We start from the raw sequence: 20,900 nt of genomic DNA on the forward strand, positions 1-20,900 counted from the left end.
TTGTCGGGATGCCCGTTTCTATATAATTAATTTCAACACACTTCCCCACGAAAAAAAACGAAAAGCTTCATGTGCCGTTGCAGTAACCTTGAATGTTGAAAGAGAGATAATTCTGCCCTTTTGTGGACGTTTATGCTTCTCGGAGGGACGCGTCAATAGCCTGGCGATTTTTTTTTTTTTTTGTTTAAGTCGTTTTGTAACAGGTCATGTCTGTTATTTGCATAGTATTTAGGGATGATGTATTCTCTTTATGATATAGACAATTGGTCTTTCATTCTTTATTCCATTGAATCTGCAAGTGAATCGTGCAGCCTCGTGTATCAAAACCACGGGTTCGCTACAAGGCGCAAAGTGTACGATGCGCTCTTTTCCGAATTTTCTTTAAGACACGCGTTAGACGCTGATGTATCAGGCTTCTTCGTATTGTGCTTCGTTCCTTGTCTAGTCTGTCTTGTTTCTTAAATTATTGGTTTAATTATGGAGGTCGTTTGACATTTCCGTTCAAGATGGTTCCATTTATTTGTTTAGTCGCTTTGGCATGGTTTCGTATCTTACTCTCCTTTTTTGTTTTTTCTGATTCCATTATTTTTTTTTAGTTCACCTTCGTTTTGAATGTTAAGACTTCTGTGAGTGCCTGCTTCACACTCTTTCTCAAAACCGGACACGACTTCTTCGCCTGTTAGCATGTATTATGTGTTCTTCGCTGAAGTCGCCTGTACGGGATTATCGTTCAGTAGCGTATTGGTCACCTCTGTTGTTCCAGTTGCTGCGCATCTGCCTGTCGTCTGCTGGTCCGATCCATGTATTCTCACGAGACGATCGTCAGTATAGTTTGTGGTCACAGCGGTGACAGTTCCGAGTTCATGCTTGTTGTTATGTGAGGTCACGTAAGGCTGAGTTGGTCTCGCAAGATGTGGTTTAATGGAACCCATATCTGATGTACTACGTTGTTCAGATAAGTGTTGCTTTTCTCTTTCGACTTTTTCCAGTTTCGTCACCTGCTGAGTAACTAATTGCGCTCTAATCTTTAGCATTAATAGACGACCCACGATGCGGTCGTTTAGTTTTATGACGTGAGTGCATTCTTCTTCAAGTTCTTGATTGGGTATGAATGGCTCAATAGCATCGTGCAGGTACTTCAGTTGACATTCGTAGTTTGTTAGCCCCTCGGTGATTTCGTTAAGTTGTCTGCCTGTCGTTGTTTCAGTCATTGCTTTTTCAAGATAATCAAAGAGTGACGTGAACTTGGTGCGTAATGCAGATCTTTGTTGCAGAAGGTGTTCGTTGTCGACATTGTTGAGGGTGATATTGTCTTGGCCATCTGTTGCATTGGTTAAAATATTGCTCATCTTGCCGGTCGACCGTTGGTACGTTGGCTGTAACGACGTTTTGTTAATGTGTGCAGTCAGGTTCTCACTGTTTCATTAAGCCCTCTCCCGGGTTTTGGCACCGGATGTAGGAACTTCTGCTAGTCATCGTTGGTTACGTTAAATCAAACATTTATTTACATTATACACAAGAGACAAAGCAGTTTGATCTGACGTGTCGATCTCATCTGTTCCGATACACGGGATAGACAATAGAGACCTGGCCATGAGCGGAAGATGCCGGTAATTCTAAGGGTAAATATCTACAAATAAACGCTCTTGTTTACCTCATCAAGCAATGACCGACTAGTCAGCCGCTCTTACAACTTTACCGGAGGCAGTCAGTTTGGTATTTCTGTTGGGTACAAAACAGGCGCATAGGTAAACAGTATCAACCACGAGGAAGGGTCTAATCAGTATTTGTCCGTCGTGGATTCTTCGAAAGGGCCTGAATATGCTGCGTTCATAACGGAAGTGCTAATTCTGCATGATGCATGCCCGCTTGTGCGTGCTACATCGGACGACAAGTTCATATTTAGAAGAGTTCTGGCACTGAAGTGAGTAAATGTAGAGTGTTTAAAAAATGTACGCCTTCATTACACTGTTTTGTATTTAATAAACGTAAACACTTGCGAAGTCGCGTCACCGTGATCCATCACGTAGCAATGATTGAAAGTGGCCCTATGTAAAAGCAATTTCAAATACCCTCACATTAAGAAATCGTTGCACGAAGAACGGGGGGGGGGGGGGGGGGGAGGAGGATCGGTGGCCGAGTGGTCTAAAGCGCACGCCCAGCGCGACGCGCGTGGAGCGAAAGCTCGCGCTGCAGAACCCAGGGATCCTGGGTTCGAGTTCCATCCCTGCCCGTTTCGATCTGAATGAGCATCGTACTGGCGTGCGGTCGTGTATCACTACAGCGTGAGCACGCAAAAGACCTCAGGTTAGAAGTATGGCTAACCTGGGGTCTTACCTGGCAAAATTGCTCATCTACAGTGTAAATCAGTGTCGCCCCATCCTGGCAGACCGACCTTACGCTGTATAAATCACTAAACGTCCAATTTGACTTTTTTTGCACGACGAACAAGTCGTCTTCACCCAAACCTTTCAAACGTGTGCCGTTCAGCCGGTAACCGGACAAAAGCTCACCCGTTTTTTGACAGACCCGGACAAAAGGTCACCCCTTTTTTGACAGACCCGGGCAAAAGCTCACCTCGATTTCTTTTTTTTTTCCTACCCGGGCGAAACACGGGCTGAAATAAAGTGCGGACGCAATGGACATTGGACCGTTTTTAGGAGAACTTGTACCTCATCCACCATTGAGTTGCGAATTTTTTTAAAAAATACTTTGAAAGAGCGGGAGTTCGGCCTTTTGGAAAATTACAAGACAGATGACCAATTTAAAAAAAAAAGTTGTGCGGGATTTTAGATAGGCTCGGGTTCCTTACACCACAGCTTGTTCCACAGGAACTAACTACCAGGGAATAGTCTACCGGTGACATCGGCTACCTGCTGAACTATTTTGATTGCACGTATTTCAACGACCGCTTCCGTTATGCTTCTGTTCCATCTGCGGCGGCACCCAGAGGGAATTCTTCCCTTCGCCTGACTCTGCACCGACGGCGACCGGAGTTTCCCCCGGTACGGTGAAATATGTACGACACCACTCTTCAAGATAAAGACCAGATGAGCAACACCTCCGAAAGAAAGAGTACCGGGTTCCAGAAGCTCGTCGGCCACGCCCATCCAAGCTTCTTGAGGCTGATTGAACGCCTACAGCAAAATCAGGCGCTCGTTGCCACGGCATTGAAAAGAGCCCGGAGAGGTGAGCCCACCGTAAAGCGGGTGCGAAAAATTACTCTGCACCTGCAGAATCGTTTTAGAAATATTTGTGAGGGCTTGCATTTACATCGAGATCTACCAAGACTGCTGGAGCTAATGGGGGACTGCATTCGCTTCTAACCATCGTAAATAAACTTGTTTCTACTAAAATCAACAAACCATGCGACTGTCAGATTTAATTCATCGTTGCCTTTTTGTGTCGCACGCTTGCACCTAAGTTGTCCGCACTCGTGTTAAGACCAACATGAAATTTTCTCGTGGTGAGCTTTTGTCCGGGTCTCTGAAAATATGGGTGAGCTTTTGTCCGGGTCTGTGAAAAAATGGGTGAGCTTTTGTCCGGTGAGCTTTTGTCCGGGATTCGTTCAGCCATATATGACTCGCCGAGGATAAAAGCCCATGTGCCCTCTTCTGAGAGGCCTGCAGGTATTGTCACGGACAAAGCCAAAGCACCAGCAAGAGTGTGGTGTCTCTCACTAGAAGTGCACGTCAAGCCTGTGTTGAGATAAACCACTTGAAGCAAACGCGAACCGGTTGCGGGAGGATCAGCCATCAACATCCGGCTATATAAACTTGCAGTAATCTAGAGCGGTTATGGGTTCAGCCGATATACAAATAGCGAATGCCGCTGATCTCGCAATCGGCCGACGCTCGTTGGGAGGGGGTCCTCTCATCGTCGGCATATGTGCCTGTAGTCTCGCCGCGCGTTCCTGCGGATTCGTTGCTTGTCTCCGCGACTGGGGCTTAACTATGCCGACCGAAGGCGATGCTGCCACTCACGATCTATAGAAGGTAGTGCTTCCTTCGGTCACGCCAGAACTTAATACTTAAAACAGACGATACACACTGGCGCTTCAACGCAAGTATTTTCTTGAAAGCAGACTGCTCTGAAGTGTTGGCTTAACGCATCTGAGAGGAGCTTTCTGGGAACTCTTGAATTTCACTGACTAAACTCAACAACTAGAATCACGAACAAAAAAATTAATTGAAAAGTGCTGTCGATGACTCGCGACATTTGGACAGTGGTACTCTTAACAATAAGTTACTTTCTTTAAGGAGTGTCAAAACTTCCGTTTTGAAAACATTGATCTCCTTATGGCAAACTCTCCAGACAACTTTGATATCCCTTTCGTTCTTGCCGCACAGACCCAACCATTACTATTTTATAGAGTAATTACCGCCTATTAATACATAATGTTTATACACTAAGGTCCTATTTATTCTTATTGCTTACAAAAATTGTAATATGATTGTAGTATACAAACTTTCTGGTATACGGCTGGCTCTGTCCTGCGTGTTTTGAAGCAGGTTCATGCAACGCACATTCTTGCAACGCACTATTTAACACAGGCGATTACACATAACTAGTATATAATAGCAATGCAACAAGAAAAGCGTGCAAGCCTTCCGTTCTTAAACTCGTAGCCTCTGGTTGTGAATTGTACACTTGTAGATGACTGTGTTATCTTCCATTTCAAGCTATGCTTCGTTTCACATTAAGTACAGACGCAGCCGACGCAACGAAGTGATGGACCAAATCATACAGCGTCAAAAACGCGCCATCATCGGATTCGTCATGGTGTTCCTAATGTTTTTATACGTTATGCACCAACGCTAAACCAATCATAGACATAAAAGGCCCAGTTACTTGAGTTTCTGACGCTGCTTGATTTGTACCATCACCTCGTCACGTCGGCTGCATCTGGATTTGAGCTGAAATGAAGCGTAGGTCGAAGCGCAGAGGACGTTACGGCTGTAATGAAGACGGTCGGTTAACAACGAAGGTGCATCGTCTCGGCGAAAGTGTCGGCGAACCCGCACATGCTGCCCTTGTTTGTGCGTGTGATTGTCCAGCTCGGTAATAGCAAAACACGAGGGAAATGGGCGCCGTGTCAAAGCCTTTTTCGCTTTCCTTGCTTGGCTCTGTAGGATCGAGTAGTAGTAGTAGTACGCGTTTTGGGGTGGTCGAAGCGTTTGGTGCGTTCGGACAAAACCATAGCCTCCTCTACACTCACGAAGCCTGGCAGATCGTCACGAGACGCGGCAACCGAAAGGGAAAATGTAGAGCGGCAGACAACGGATGAGAGGAAAGCAATTTAACGGGCGCCCCGTTGCTGCGAAACGCCGAAACACACTTTTCCCGAGCGATGGAATGTCCGCTCGTGCTTTTTGCGTTCCTCGCGCTACAGCTTCTTTTCTCGCCGGGTTTGAAAACCATGTTTCGGGCCCTCGCCGCATAAAAAAACTGTGCGTTGACGACCAGGTTCAGCGAGAAATGCTCTGTGCTACCAGATACTCGCTCTCCAAATCTGGGACCGAGCACTCTATGGCTCCGTCGTCGAACTGCCAGGCTTTGTGAGTATAGAGGAGGCTTGGTCAAGACCTGTGCGCTGCCATTTTGACATCATCACAGTGGGACCGAGAGCGGGCATAGATTGGAAACATGAGCTGCGTTCGGCTGAGCATCGTGTCCAGATAAAGGACGCATCGACTGAACACTAGGCCAACCACAAAAACTTGTTGCGATCCGAGTGTGATTACGTTACGTAAAGGTAGAGATTACTCTAGGTGGTGTTGGCAACGCAGGAGCCGAGGGAGAGGAGAAGAAGCACCGGCTTCGGAGGAGATATGGAGACGCCGCCTGGCAGCAAGGACAAATTGGGAGTTTGTCGACCGCAAGAACCTCAAAATCTGCATCCTACGGCTGCTTGGGAACAAGCTTTGGAAGGGCTTTTTGTCAGACGCTGCTAACGAATACGTTCGGGACGTCAACGCATATAATGCGTAGCAAGTTTCCAGTTAGAAACTTCACCACGAAGCAACGCAAATACACACTGTGTTACTACTGCCTTTGTCAAGAAAATGCTGGAAAGAGGCAAATGTCGTGCATTGTTCCGCGTATGTAGAAGCGCGATTCGAGTAAAATAAAACAATAGATTTTATTTAGAAGGACTCGAGAAACGTAGGATGTTTACCACACTAATTTAATGTACAGGACTTTTGCCATACTCAGAACTTAAATGGCACAAAAGCAAAAAATGCACGAAAAATAAGTTATTAACCTTTCACTCCAAACTGGCGATAACCGTGACAAACACACGGCGCAACGCAAAACTAAAAGTTTCCTAAGGAAGGCTTTTGAAACAAAAACAAGACGGCGAGAGAGATGGACGAAGCATATTTTATGTCGACTCGCGGGGTGGACTCGTGCGTGAGCGCTCCTTCTGTTGGCCGTGTGGGTGACGAAGTAGATTTCATTAAAACGTCTGGTTTGTGTGGCCGTAAGTAGGCGTGGCTGATCCCGGATGTTATCGGTTTACTCTTTTTGTTCTCCGTTCTTTCCCCTTTCCGAGTTTATGTCTGTTGTAGCAGAGCAATAAACTTTTAGTTGCAAGTCAGCGCCCTCTCTATGTGTTTTCTCGTCCTGGTCCTATGTCTTGTAGCGCTGTTTCCTCCATACAAGGTTTTCATGAGCAATCATTCTGGTGTGCAGGCACCATGCGATCGTAACAACAAAGAGAGGTTTCATCGCAATGATGGCGGTGGTTGGGACATGCACGAACCAACGAAAGTTTGCAGACGAGTGGGTACGCGCCCAATACAGTTTATTTTGACTTGAGAGGAAAAATTCACATAATTTGTTGAGGAAAAGTAGACAGAAGTGATACATGAACAGCATGCAAAGTTGCATACCTATTTGAAATAGCAGCGTTGATATTGTAATATGTTTATAATAGAATAACATACTCTGTTTTATACCCATAACATATATTTCCCCATGTTCTACGACGATCGCACGAAGTAACTTTAGACACGACACACATGTACAGAAAGAAACCATTAAACACCGCGTGAGAGTTGAAACCTCCGCTTTGTTAGGCGTCGCTAAAAAGAGAGGGTTCATCGTTTTGTCAGCACACCCAAAAACATGAAGTACCAATGAGCATAAGTTCAAGTAAAACAAAGTACTCACCCAAAGCTCGTGCTGAGAGGTGTCAGAAAAGCACCGTAATGTGTATTATACACCTGCCACGCATTCACGGTAGACCCGCCTATCGACAGTGCCACAAAAGCCGCTATGGTCAGCCTGGTGGACCTGTTGGCCAACAACACGAAAACATAAACAGGACGTTCGTTATGAGTCTCGTAAGGCACTCGACAAAAGTTTGACCCGAACGCCAAGAAATATATTCTGACAAGGACACAAACGCTGCTCACACTTAATATTTAGTATACTTATTTCACTGTTCGTCTGACCGCGGTTGACGCTATGATTGCATTGAGCAAAAGTCGGGAGCTCCAAAAGTGTATCGTGATGCTGCTCATCGTCTTTGTACGCTCGCTATCACCACGAAAACCAATCGCGCTCACTAAATGCGTCCCAATCCTGTGCTTTCTTTCTGCTCATGAATGTTTTAGCCGATTATGGGAAACACTCAAAGGCGACGAGCGCTTTGGCGGTGGGCGATTGAGGCCGCATATTGGCTCCATTGGAGAGAAGGGATCGCCTGCGGTTGAACTTGAAATTCAGTATAACACTACAGCTTACAACTGCAGACTAGCGCAGGGTCAGTTTCTTGTCCTCGTCATTTACCCAAAATAAACGCAATTCTCACGCTCTAACAGTTCTTTCACGCGTAAGGCTTTTTCAGTGAGCATTGTTTGCTGACGTTCGGTGGTGCTACGGAATCTTACACCGAGGTTCTTCGACGACGAGATAAACAGACATCCGTGCTTCGTATCGGGTGTGCGATCCAATGAGATTATGGCGGCCGGGAGGTGGCGTCCGTATGCTCCGTGTATGGAGCGAAGTGTAACGGAAGTAGGCATGGCAACGAAAGAGCCGCTCAGTCTCTCGGCCCATAGAAAACTCAGTCAATGTAGGCGCCATATCTATATATGAGGCAAAAAGAAACGGGCTGCCGTGGCATTGCCGTGGGATTTCGGTTATTTGCTCCACACTCTAAAAAACGTTTGTGCGTTTACTTTCACGCACAACACTTTGAGAGCCGACCACCGCAACTTACGGAGGCAGCTCAGCGAATGACACTGCCGAAACAAGTGTTTAGACAAAAAAACGCAGTCTGAGATGTGACATTAAGCAATGCAAACGTGACGTTTTGCATTGCTTAATGTCACAACTCAGACTGCATTTTTCGGTCTAAACATATGTTTCGGCATCGTCATTCGCTGAGCTGCCTCCGAAAGTTCCGGTTATTGGCTCTTCGAGTGTTGTGCGGTGCCTGAAAGTAGACGCACAAACTTTTTTTTAAAGCGTATACCAAGAATGTCTTCGCAGTGGGACTACCCTCCCGCATCTTTAGTGTTCATACCACCACCTGATTTGTTAAAAACTGCAATAACCAATCATTTTCCCTGATACTAACCTTTACTGCCTATGTTTTACATCGTTTGTTATCCGATTTTGGTTTTGCTGAATTTTGTACTGTATTTGCCCCTCCGCTCTGTAATACCGTAGGGTCCTTAGGGTACCGATATAAATAAATAAATAAATAATGTTCATCCGAAGGCAGGAGCTACCCGTGTATCAGACAAACTTCAGCGCAATTCGCATGCTTCTGATATGTGCTGAATTCTATGCGGAGAGCAAGCCGTCTGCTTCTTGCTCAGGAGTTGCAGTGACGTCAGAACGACGCCGTGCTCTGATTGGCTTTGATGGAAAAGATAGTGGGTAGACCTCAATGCTAGATGCCTTGAAATCTACCCACTATTTGTTTTTATCTGCTAATAACAGCTCGGCGTTCTGACATCACCGCAGCCCTGCTGCAAAAAGCAGACGACTTACTCCCGGCGTTTGTTTTCTCCGCTGGTCGAAAACAGTTTTGGCCGGGGCTTGAATATCATAAGTGAGATCTGAACAGGGATGGGCAGTATTTCAAATACAAGTATTGGAAATACGTATTTCAAATACTTTGTGTATTTTGCATTTGTATTTAATTACAAATTGGGTAATGTATTTGACGTGTGTATTTAAATACTAAAACGTAGGTATTTCAAATACAATAGTAATTAAATACAATTTTGTGGGCGAAAATACATCCCTCAAATTTATTGTCACTGTCCAGAGCAGGAAGAAAACTACGTTCTGCACCGAATGCAGTGTCTCTCGATCAAGCACAAGCGTTTGGTGACTTTGTGATTACGGTGCTAGTCCAGGGCAAGAATAGTGACGAAATCGACGTTCACAGGCAGACTGGCTGAATAAGTGCCTGTGACACCTTGTGATGCTTTCCCGCCTGATTTCCATCCATATTTTTGCCTGGAACATTCTAAATGCACGGGTCGTCCAGATTTTCGTAACTGGCGCGACTTGCAACAATAAAAAATTCTCTAGCTAAAGCTGCGCGCCTTGGTTGTCTCGGTTCTTTGTTGGTCTATACCAAAATGTAATCGTCAAAAAAAGCTGCTTGAAGCTCTGTACTTTTTTCATTTATTACGTCCGAGCTGATTACATTTTTTCTGATTATATTTCTATTACGTTACTAGAGCCTCGCACACTAACTCTCGAGTGTGCGATGCCAAATTAAAATGAGATACCCAGTAACGCGTTGCAGGTGTCCTGAAGTCGCTGACGCAAATTTTGAGGAATGTATTTGGAAAAGTATTTGGAGGAGACCAAATACATTTGGTTGTATTTGCAGCTTGTACTTAAATGCCTTTTTGGAAATGTAATTAGATTTGTAATTAAATATTTTTTGACGAAGTATTTTGTATTTGTATTTCGATACATATTTGCATGTATTTTGCCCATCCCTGGATCTGAAGGAGCACTCGAGCACCCATCACTCATTCAAAAATGTAAAAAAAAAACGTGAGGTTCGAAATGAATACTGATAATTCTCTGCGTAGGGCAATGTAACCTGCTCCGATGACGACAGCGCAAATACTTTAATGTGGAGACGGTAGACTCACGAGGAAAAGCCTTATTGAAAACGAGTCTACTTTGCGCAAACAGTAAAAAACGCGTATACGTTTTTTTTTGTTCAAAAGGTTCAATTTATTTCCACATTCCATATATCTATGTGTATAGCCCTAACGTTTAGTTGTCTCAAATAAAAGCCAGCCCACTGGTGGTAGATTTACTTTATTTTTGGTGCGAGTTGTGTACTGCCGCTGAGGTTCTCGCGGTGATGTTAATATCAGTGAATAATGTCTGATCTCCAGAAACGAACATTTTTATTGGAATTGAGGTTTTTGTGTGTTCTCGATAAACACTATATTTATCAAGTTTCCTCAAATTATAAATGAACATGTCAACCAAGTAGCATACCTACAGATCAGCAATAGTCTACCTATAATTGTAGATTCAACTTATGTCTGATCCTTTCCATCAATATTTCTTGAAAAAAATGCAAATACTAAGATTTTTATGCACCGATTTGATGCACCGAACTCGTCACGTATCTTTGGTTTGTTGTGACTAATATCGTCGTCAGCAAATTAACAGGAAGCCAAACTCCCCTGGGAAGATTTGTATCTTTAGTGTCCAATCAGAGAGAAGATTGAGTGCCAAACACTGCAGCGTGCAGTAAACATTACGCTCATACGCGGATGCCATGATGTAAACAGAAAAAAAAAAAAAAAAACATCACGGTGGTGCGTTTCGAATTAGAAGTCCGCAATTGCGTTTGCTGCACTCTAAGAACTGTGTGCGCGTCTACTTAACCGCAAACCACTCAAAGAGCCGATCTCTCCGATCTAGAAAATCAGCTCAACGAATGACGAGGCGGAACATCTGTTGAGACCTTAAATTTAATTCTGCATGCGGTGTGGTATTACGCAATGCAAGCATGACACTTTGCATTGCGTAATGCCACAGCGCAGCCTTCATTTTTAGGTCTAAACGGATGTTCTCCCTCATCACTCGCTGAACTGATTTCCCAGATCGCAAAGATTGGCTCTTTGAGTGTTTTAAGGGTAGTAGACGCCCAGGCACTTCTTAGAGTGCGCATGTTCACCACCTGGGCATGTTTTAAGCGTTTTAGCCTCAGCTAAGGTAAGTTTAATTTTGTCACGGTCAACATTCTGGAGCAGCTATTTCTTTCGGAATTCCATTTCTTCAGGCAGCTCTGACATCCATACATTTTTGAAGGTTTAAATGAGCCTTCAGCAACAACATTTTCTCTATTCACTGAAGTTGCTTTTCACCATTTTATCTTCTCAGCAACATCTCAGAGTTAAAAACAAGGCCATGAAAGAGAATAACGAAGAAAGCACTGGTTTAGGATTTGTTCTAGCTGAACCATTACATAAAACGGACAGTTGATTTTGTTTTTAAATGAATGTCTGATAAGGTCATCTCCCTTTTCATTGAAAATCAGAAGTAATGAGGTCGAAACAAATTATTAGCAGTTCTGTCGAATTTCAATAGATCGTTGAATTATGATTTTACAAAGCTAAATAACAGATTATGAAGGTACTCTTACCTTTTTAGGACTAGAAGAACAATCAGAGATATAAGGAAGAGTTGGAACTCACAGGAAAGGTACCACAGGTGACCGAAACAACCCTGATAACAGAAAACAAAAATTAGCAGCGTGCAAATAATAGCGGATAAGTGATTTCGAACAACTAAAACAAATTATATTCAATTATGATGGATAATAAAAATTAAGATTATTTGAATCATGATATAAATCGTGGTTTAAGCCGTAATTTTAATCACACCGGTGAGTAAGTAGTCCCCAAACTCTTCACAGTTTTTTTGTCATGAGGTGGTTTCTATGGTCATAGGTTTTGTATTAAAATATTAATATAAGCAAGAAATCACCGTAGCATGCTGAAAATAAGTAAAAAGCAGTGATCTTGTGGGCAAATCCAAGTGTTCATCGAAGTTGCTTTGTACTTTTCACTTTTTTCATTTGCGTAATATCCTATTGCAAGAATATCAGAAACAAATGCAAAGAGATAATGTCATGATGTAAGTAAATGAGGACGGGGGAAAAAGCAAATAAAGGTTTTTCCCAACTAAAACAACCAAGCGGCATGGCGGTGTTCACGTCAATAGAAATTGTTAATTAGACTATACTTTAATGAAAATTGATTTATTTTTTCTCTGTTGTTTTCAGTGATTGGATGGATTAAACATTAATTTACCATGTCTAAAAACGCATCTAGCATCAAAGAATATATGTCGCTTATCCACATATTTAAATCAACAAACATTCCATGGTAAATGCGTAGTTGATTCAAATTTTATACTGATTTCGAATTATAAGATATTGTTAAGACTTGAAACGGAAAATTAATTTGTGCGAATTGCTTCACTTTGCGGTCCTGACGATGTGTTGTTTCAACCCTGGATTATGGCCGTTTGCTCGAGAGAACATTTGAATCAACTTACTATTTCTTGTTCCTTGCTAAAATTACGAATCTGGATAAGAAGCCGCCACCACTGGTTCGAAAACTCGTAGTAGAATTTTTCCATGATGGGCTTCAAGTTGGGACCCGATGCAATGAGAGGCACGAGGTGGTAGCACATCAAAACAAAAAAGACGACGACGTTGGCTCTGGAGATGAAAGAAGTAAATATATTTCGAAACATGAACGCTAAAGATTTTATTTTTTTTTAATTTTTATTTTATGACGGGGTGTATTTCGTTACACCTTAAAACAGATATGAGTTTTTTTTTCCTCCACAGAAAAGTCTTAAGGGTATAAGCCCTTCCCAAAACCACCCGATCAGGCAACACTGGTGGTCACTATTTGATTGCTAGGCAGCGTGTGATTGGATCACTCGCCGGACGCAGACGCAGTACTCGGGTCCAATACGTGAGCAGGGGGCTTGCCAAAACAGTGGAGAATTCGTATATTCCGTGCGACAGCTACTGCGTGGATCGCATCTGAAAGGTCTGCCTACCAACATTTCGCTCTAGCGTACTATAGCATGCTGCATCCGCCAGCGTCAGTAAAATGTTGTGCCTCTATTGACTTGCATTGCGTTTTTAAAGCCTAGATGATACTCTTCTTTGTTCTGAGATAAAACTGGAACAAGACGTGGTTCAATTAAGCGCTACTTTTACAAAGTTCAGCTCACGTGAATCAAACCAATAAAAACAAGTTAATATGTATACCAACTATTCAGTTTTAACTGAATTACTTTGGTATATAGGGTGATCCAAGTCTCCAGGCTCGATCTAAAATGAACCGTAAAAATCGACGCCTGCACGTAGCGCAATCTAAACTTTTCGTCGAAGGTGTACATCACAGGATCTACGGTGGGCAGCGACGCAGACGACAAGAGTTCAGTAGCGGGTCTGTTTGTTGCTCGTATTGATATATAGCATCGGGAGCAGCGTCCGAAGGTGCAGCCGACCAGCGGAAGAAGGCAGACGACACGCAGACGAAATCCGTTGGCAGCAAAAGCGCCGCCGATATGCAGACGCGTTTTTTTACTTTAACTTTTGCTTTCATTCTCCGCATTTATTTTTTAACCGAAGATACATTTTAAAAAGATTAGGTTCCTTTTAATAAACCACGGTGGTCGCGAGCCGTCGCGATAAGGAGGTGGCGCGACCTATCAATACGAGCCCCAAACACACCCAGCTACTGAACCCCTGTCGTCTGCGTCGCTGCCCCCGTAGACCCTGGCATGCTTCTTGGCCTTATTTTTTACAGAAAGAGAACTACGCGTTGTAGTTTTACAAGAAAAAATCGGCCTGTGAAACACACCTTTGACGGAAAGTTTAGATTGCTACGTGCAGGCATCGATTTTTAAGGTCCATTTTAGATCGAGCCTGGTGACTTAGACCACCCTATATATTGCATGGTAAATTGCCATGAATTAAACTTAGAAACAATCCCGCTCTCAAATTAGCGGATAACACATTTATTTTTCCCACTGTATTAATGGGTTTAAACTCGCGAATTCCCAGATATCACAAGATCACAAAAATTGAAGCTGTCGCCTTGTAAAACAGCTTTAGATCTCTTGTATTTTTTTTTAAATATACATACTTGTATAAGCTCGCTAGAGTTCCTGCTTAAATATAAGTAAACAGTAAATCTAACATCAGCTTTTAATCGTTTATTGCACGTGTATCTGCGTTCTGTCAAACTAACCACCGATCCATCGTCGCTTTCAAGGAGAAAATTTATTTTAAAACAAAACGCCTTCACCATAAATATCAATTGAAAATTCATTCATGGAGATGCCCGGTACCGGAACGACCACGTCCCGAAACAGCCGCCTACCAATGCAACCTCGTACCGAATGTCCGCACCGAAACGTTCTGTCTCGAAACGTATCGTACCGAAATGTCCTACAGGCCCGTATAAAAACGCTTGTTGTCATTTATGCCCACAATTAAAAAAAAAACAAAAAAACTTAAAAGCAGGTATTGAAATTATAACGGCAACCTGAACCGAAAACCGTTTTTGAGCGAAAATGCTTCGGTTACCATAACAGAAACGAAACCCTCTATTTTAATTTGCTATTAACCGTAAACGAAGTCATAACTGTTAAAAATAAATCAATAACTATGATATAAAGTCGGTTCGTCAAAACGTTTAAAATAGCAAACTGAATTCACAAGGCGGGATTCTGAAATGCCACGGGCATTGATAAGCACGGAGGACATCGGCGTGTGGAGCTCCAGGATAACGTTTCCCGTTATAAATTATAGTAAATATTAAATTTCGACTGCAAAATTTATTCGGCATTCGGCTTCGGTAGACATGCAGCTGACACAATAGGTCCTACTATGCCAATGTTGTTCGACAATAGTTTTTTTTTTCAGTGTACGAAATTGCAAATCGTATTACTAAGACATGTTGTCAAATTGGTCCTCCCAACTGAGAACGTTATTGACACGAAGTATGAATGAATCAGTTAAATTAGTCTTCTTGAAGATCTAGCATTCCATCTCACTCTAGCAAAAAATAACGCCTCGAAATAAAATCAAAATCAGTCATGAATATCATGACTCATTTAAAATATTTTGTCGGTATATATTAAGACATTGGCTAAGCTCTTGTATTGTTGTAGAAGACAGTCGCGCGCGTACTATTTGCGCAACATCTTTGCAAACAGATCCGCCGAAAGTGTATATAATACTTCAACTATTTCAGGTGACAAGGGTAACTTGAAATGGGAGCGCCCGAAGTAACAGGCAAGTGGCAGAAACAAACAGCCAGTGGAATACGTGTTGCTTCTACTTGTCCTTATTGCACTGCGGTCATTTCTAGGTAATCTGCTGAGAAAATGAAAAACAAAAACAGCGCAAAATGAACGAGGTACTAGAAATACAAAGAAAACCAACACCCCGCTTTACACAGACCCAGCGCCGTATCTGTTTACTGCTCGTTTATTTTTCGTCGTTTCTTGTTTCCATTCGACATGCACAATCTAGTCCAACTATTTGCCTCGCTGCTGAGAGAAGCAAGTATTTCACAGCCAGACGGAAACTGCGTACAGTGTCATTTGTGCAAGGTGCCGGAAGCTAGCAACACCCAACTACGTTTCAGAATAAACTGGCAAGCACCAGAAACTATAGGGCCTAGTAAGTACGGGCACCGGAGCAAGCCACATGAAAACACGGCGGCAGAAGGGAACTCCGGTAATGTGTTGTCACCAGCTTTGCTTCGATGTTTATAGTGGCCCACATGTAGCCGCACTTTCATAGCTTTAGGCATTTGCCATGTTAATGCGGTTGCGGTATGCTCCCTGAGATTGCTGCTAGCTCAGCTGCGGTCAGATGCCTCTTGTCGGGGTAACACATGTTGGCTTCGACGACTTTCAGGCTTCTGCCATTAGCAATTCCAATTGTATTCTCAATGGGACCCCATGCCGAAATAAACGGTGTAGACGCCATTTGGATGTCAGACTGACGGCGAGCTAACACAACAACAGAACGTCTAGTAGTAGCGGCTAGGGGTCACCGGGTTCACATAGGTATTTTTACTACAACTGCCAAAATATTTAGGAAGTAAAGCACGTTGTCAAAACGTTGTTGGTGCTGATTGAATACCAAGACGGAAACGCCGCTTTGTCAATGATTGCTCGCATGTTTCATGCTATATCTACAGCAGCGATAGGAAGTAGAGACAAGCAATATTTCTGTAAACCACAAACTTGCTACAGGAGTTTTCACGCAACCTGCTGCGCCATTGAGGAACGAATGATTTCGTTCCTCAATGGCCTCACTCACCTGAGGAAGCGCCGAAAGATTGCGAGAACACCAATGTACAGGCGAGATCCTTTTTGTCTCCTGATGTTGTACGTAAGCAAGAAACCGCTGAAGGGAGGAGAAATGAAATAAGTGCCCAAAACACTTAGGAAGTATTCAAGAACATTTAGCTTATATTTGCACTAAAACACACAATATGTACGTTATATCAAGTAAATATTATTCTCTGAAGAATCAAAATCAATATAATATTATAATATGTGGTGGTCTCGGTGGTAACGCATTACATCACAAATGCAATCCGTCGAGGTTGATTTTTTCTTGCAGCATATATTCAGAATCATTTATCCTGACATTCAGGTTTGCAGATATAATGAACGGTTCCATCAACGCCGGCTAATCTTGTTATCATCGTTATTACCGAGGGGCTTAGTGTTATACTTGGAGTAAGCACTTCCATATTTTCACACAAAATGAAGTGGTGAACGTTATTCTCTATGTACACTGCACAACAGTTTGCTGAAACAAGACTTTTAGCGTGTTGCTTAAGTGAAGCTTAACCTACTTGCTAAATTAATATTTCAATGTGTATTAAACGTCAGACTATATTTAACGAGAAAGTAAAAGAGCACGACCGCTTTTTTTGAATGGAGGAAAGTTGTTCCATTATTTCGACGGTCCCTTGTCCTGAACTAGTCTGTAATCTGCGACTTACCTCACAAAGAAGAAGGCGTCCACCCCAAGGTAACCGAACATAATCACGCAGCCACCAAGTGTGTCACCCATGTGTAAAGCATTTACAAGACGAGCTGAAAAAGATTCGACCACATCAACTGGACAAACGGGTATTAGGCGCACTAGTGCACTTTTAGCACACTTAAGAGGAATATATAAAGCACGGAGTTCACGTTGACGTCCTGCTTATAGCATTTCTATTTTGAATGCATTGGAAAGCTTTATGCAACTCGAATCATAAAAAAGCAACAGGAAATTGATGAATTTTTTACTTGGACGCGTCACTTTGATTGATGTTTTGAACCTACTAGCTAATCTTGTTCGCATAACAGAAGGGTCTACACACGATATCAAAATAGAGTTTATAAGTCACTTGCAAATTTTACACACACTTTAAACTTAGTGCTTGTTGTCAAGAGAAACGCGCATTTTGCACGCAAATGACAGTGTGCATTCTCAGGACCCCTCGCCCAATCAATATTGCAGCAATATATTTCCACAACATAATACGAAATTAATTATATAACCTTTAATTTAGTATTGTCACTTCATGCCGTATTTCTAAAGTAGGTCAGCATCTAATGTTATATTATTTAGTCGAGAAGCACTGTTTCTATAATTTTAATTTTTTTTAATTTTCCGAGATGGTAATTTTATGATTGACCTGGTCATTTCTGAAGGCACTTGAATTACGTCAAAGGAAGCTTTAATGCGTTTGGTTCGTATAATAAAAATTATACATATACCGATTCAATATTCCCCTACCTCCTCTCATCAAATATTCCATAAACCCAAAATGGGCTTCATTTGCGTAAACAAAAATAGAACCAACTGCATTGATCGTTTCCTTTATTTATGTAGACTAAACTATAAAATGAGTGGCTTCCTTTTGCAGTGATTATATATTCTCTCCAAGATATGATTGGTGAGGATGACAAATGATGGATGCGTACTGCAGTTGGGATCTAACGAGAGAAGTAAAGGCAAAGAGGTTTGTTTTTTTGTATTTGTGTTCGTTTGAGGAAGCCAATAGTTTTTGACGTTTTGTTAGTAATATGTTGAATGGGAGTGTTCGACGTAATATCAGATGAAATACGAACGCCAAGATATTTAAATGGAGATACATTTTTGATAGGGTCATTTCCGATTAAGTATGTGTGTGAAGTTAAATGACGTTTTGTGATGAATGTTATCGCATTGGTTCTGTTTGGATATATTTTCATCAACCACGTGATGCACCAGTCGGAGGTTATATAAAAGTCTTCCTGTAATATTTTATAATCCGAGGACCTGTAATTGAACGATAAATGGCGCAATCATCTCTGAACAGACGAGCTCAGAATTACATGTTAAAATGGAGATCATTGACAGATAGCAGAAAAAGCGCATGACCAAGTATCGAAGTCTGCGGGACACCGGATCAGACAGGAAGGGAGGAGGAAAAACCTTGACCATTTAAAATAGACCGGTGTCTGGTCGTTAAGAAGTTTGCTATTCATTTCACTACAAATGTGAATAAGCTATAATTATTCAGTTTATGTAGTAGCCGTTGATGAGGAACGCGATCAAACGCTATGGCGGAATCAATAAATAGAGCATCAACGGCCTTGCACAAGTGAACAGAATTATTGAGATCCAAGACTTGCTCGAAACCAACCGGGTCCCGCACGAACGGCCACGCTGAAAACCGTGCCGGATATGAAATAAAGATGATGGCTTGATAAGTAGGTGTGTGGAAAGGGTCTGTAATTATTCAAAACGCTTTTATATTCTGTTCTGAAAAGAACTAAAGTTGATGATTGGGCTAGTTGGTATGAAGTATTTGAAAATCAAAGCAGCACAAAGGGCGAGGGAGCAAATTAACAAATACACAAACACAGCCCTCACTCACAACTAGATGTTACTGGTCGAAACTTCGACATATTTATAAACTCAGTTAAGATAAAAAAGTAAAAGAAGGAAGAAAGGATCAGCCTATAAAAGCACACATACCTTGAAAGAAACGCCAAGAAAAGTCGTAAAAAATAATGCGCACAACACAGCGCAAGTCATGATGTAAGGAAAGCAATCTCATTTCATAAGTGGGCAATTGAAGGACGGCTGATACACGAATCATCTAATCTTGATATTTCTAAAGCCTCAAGCATTTCACGTGTAAGCTTGTCACGGTGACGTTTTACACCCTGACATATTTCAAAACACCGACACGTTGCGCCATGATGTACAGAGAGAACAGCGCACCCGCAAAACAGTCACTCGAGTCAACACACACACAAAAGAAAGAGACACACATCGCTGACTGACAACTTGCGGGTATATTTACACTTTCGTCTCTTCTTTTTTTGTATTATAGGTTATGGCCAGAGAGAATAACTGGTCCTTTCTCTTTTATTTCGATATGAAGCTAAATTTAAAGCTAACTAAATTGAAATTAATGTAAGGATAGGTAGTCTAATTTTCTTTGTGATAAGGTTAAAGATGGAGTACCAACACACCCGTGGTTATATTTTGCTATATTCTCTGCCTCGATAATTTCTCTTGTGAGCTGGTTGTGATGCTTGAGGTACATAGAGGACAGCATAGACATCTACGGTGCTATTGCCTTTTAATATGCGTCGGGTTTATCCTAAAGTAAGTTTTTGACCTTGATCAACATCTACCTCAAGTCGACCTTCGCTACTTGGAATGGTAACCCCTACCTACAGAAGAAAGATGTCCGCATCGGATGGTGCATTGCCCCTCTCCTCAGCGATCTCTATCTAGCGCACCAGGACAGGAAGTTAAAAAAAAAATCATTAAACACGTCCAAAGTATAAGAGTGTTGCGGTACGTCGACGATTATTTAATCGTTCTAGCTTCCGACGATCGCAACTTTACCAGCATGGTTGCCGACGTCCTCGACAGTTTTAAAGTCTGCGTGAGTCCTTTGGAAATCACTCATGAACTTCCAAACAAGCGCTCTTTAAGATTCCTGTATCTTCGACTTTTCATGCTACCCCACCATTTATGCTGATCCTATGAGCCCAGGGAAAAAAAAAACGCTATTACCACTCAACTCGGTCGATTCAAAACTTGTTAAAAGGAGCATCGTCTGGTTATGCCTCAAAAACTCACTCACAAAACCTTGCTCGCATTCCATCCCAACGTGCTTTGACGGGGAAGTCTCGCGACTGAAGCGCGCAGGATACCCAATCCCGTTTTAGCATCAATGGCCGAAAAGCTCATCAACGAAAGCAGCAAGACGTTTGCACTCAACAAAAGCAAAGAGACAAAACAAAGAAACCCATCATTGTGCCATATATTCATAATTTTCTTACGGACTGAAGAAAATAGCTCACCGACTAAACTTGGAAGTCATCCTCTCAGCTCCTGAAAAACTTGGCTGCTTGTGCAAAACAAGTAAATACCCATACCAATTAAAACTGTCGGCTGCAAAATGAAGCATAAAAACACCTTTGTTTTTTTGTACAAAAAAGGTGGTGCACTAATTTCCCCTCTCTTGTGGAAAACTTTGTATAGGCCAGACCGGAAGGTGTCTTAACGATCGCCTTATTGAGCATAAGAACACATTCACCAACAAAAACTCCGGACATTTAGGCATTCACTGTCGAGACTGTGGCTGCTCAGAGCTGCTGAGTAACTGTGCCGTGCTTGGCAAGCATCACAACCAGGCGGACAGTATAGCAAAACATATCGACAAATGTGTTGGCACTCAGTCTTTGACCTTATCACAAAAAGAATTAGACTGCATAGCCTTACAATAATTTCAATTTAGATAGCTTTACATTTAGCTTCATATCGAAAGAAAAGAAAA

At 42.3% G+C, this 20,900-nt stretch overlaps 1 protein-coding gene across 1 annotated transcript in view; it reads right to left on the bottom strand.

The window, feature by feature from the left end:
- The window catches only part of LOC8040867 (nose resistant to fluoxetine protein 6), a 94,688-nt gene that overhangs the window by 17,786 nt on the left and 56,002 nt on the right, over window positions 1-20,900 (bottom strand). Inside the window, exons 7-11 of the mRNA XM_040222384.3 lie at window positions 17,067-17,160; window positions 16,373-16,459; window positions 12,568-12,733; window positions 11,651-11,733; window positions 7,177-7,299 (exon numbers count right to left, since the gene is read on the bottom strand). Of these exons, the coding sequence (XP_040078318.3) occupies window positions 7,177-7,299; window positions 11,651-11,733; window positions 12,568-12,733; window positions 16,373-16,459; window positions 17,067-17,160 (553 nt within the window). The remainder of the gene's footprint in view (window positions 1-7,176; window positions 7,300-11,650; window positions 11,734-12,567; window positions 12,734-16,372; window positions 16,460-17,066; window positions 17,161-20,900) is intronic.

Source organism: Ixodes scapularis, unplaced genomic scaffold (assembly GCF_016920785.2).
Source record: "Ixodes scapularis isolate PalLabHiFi unplaced genomic scaffold, ASM1692078v2 PGA_scaffold3__209_contigs__length_174095766, whole genome shotgun sequence".
NCBI lineage: Eukaryota > Metazoa > Arthropoda > Arachnida > Ixodida > Ixodidae > Ixodes > Ixodes scapularis.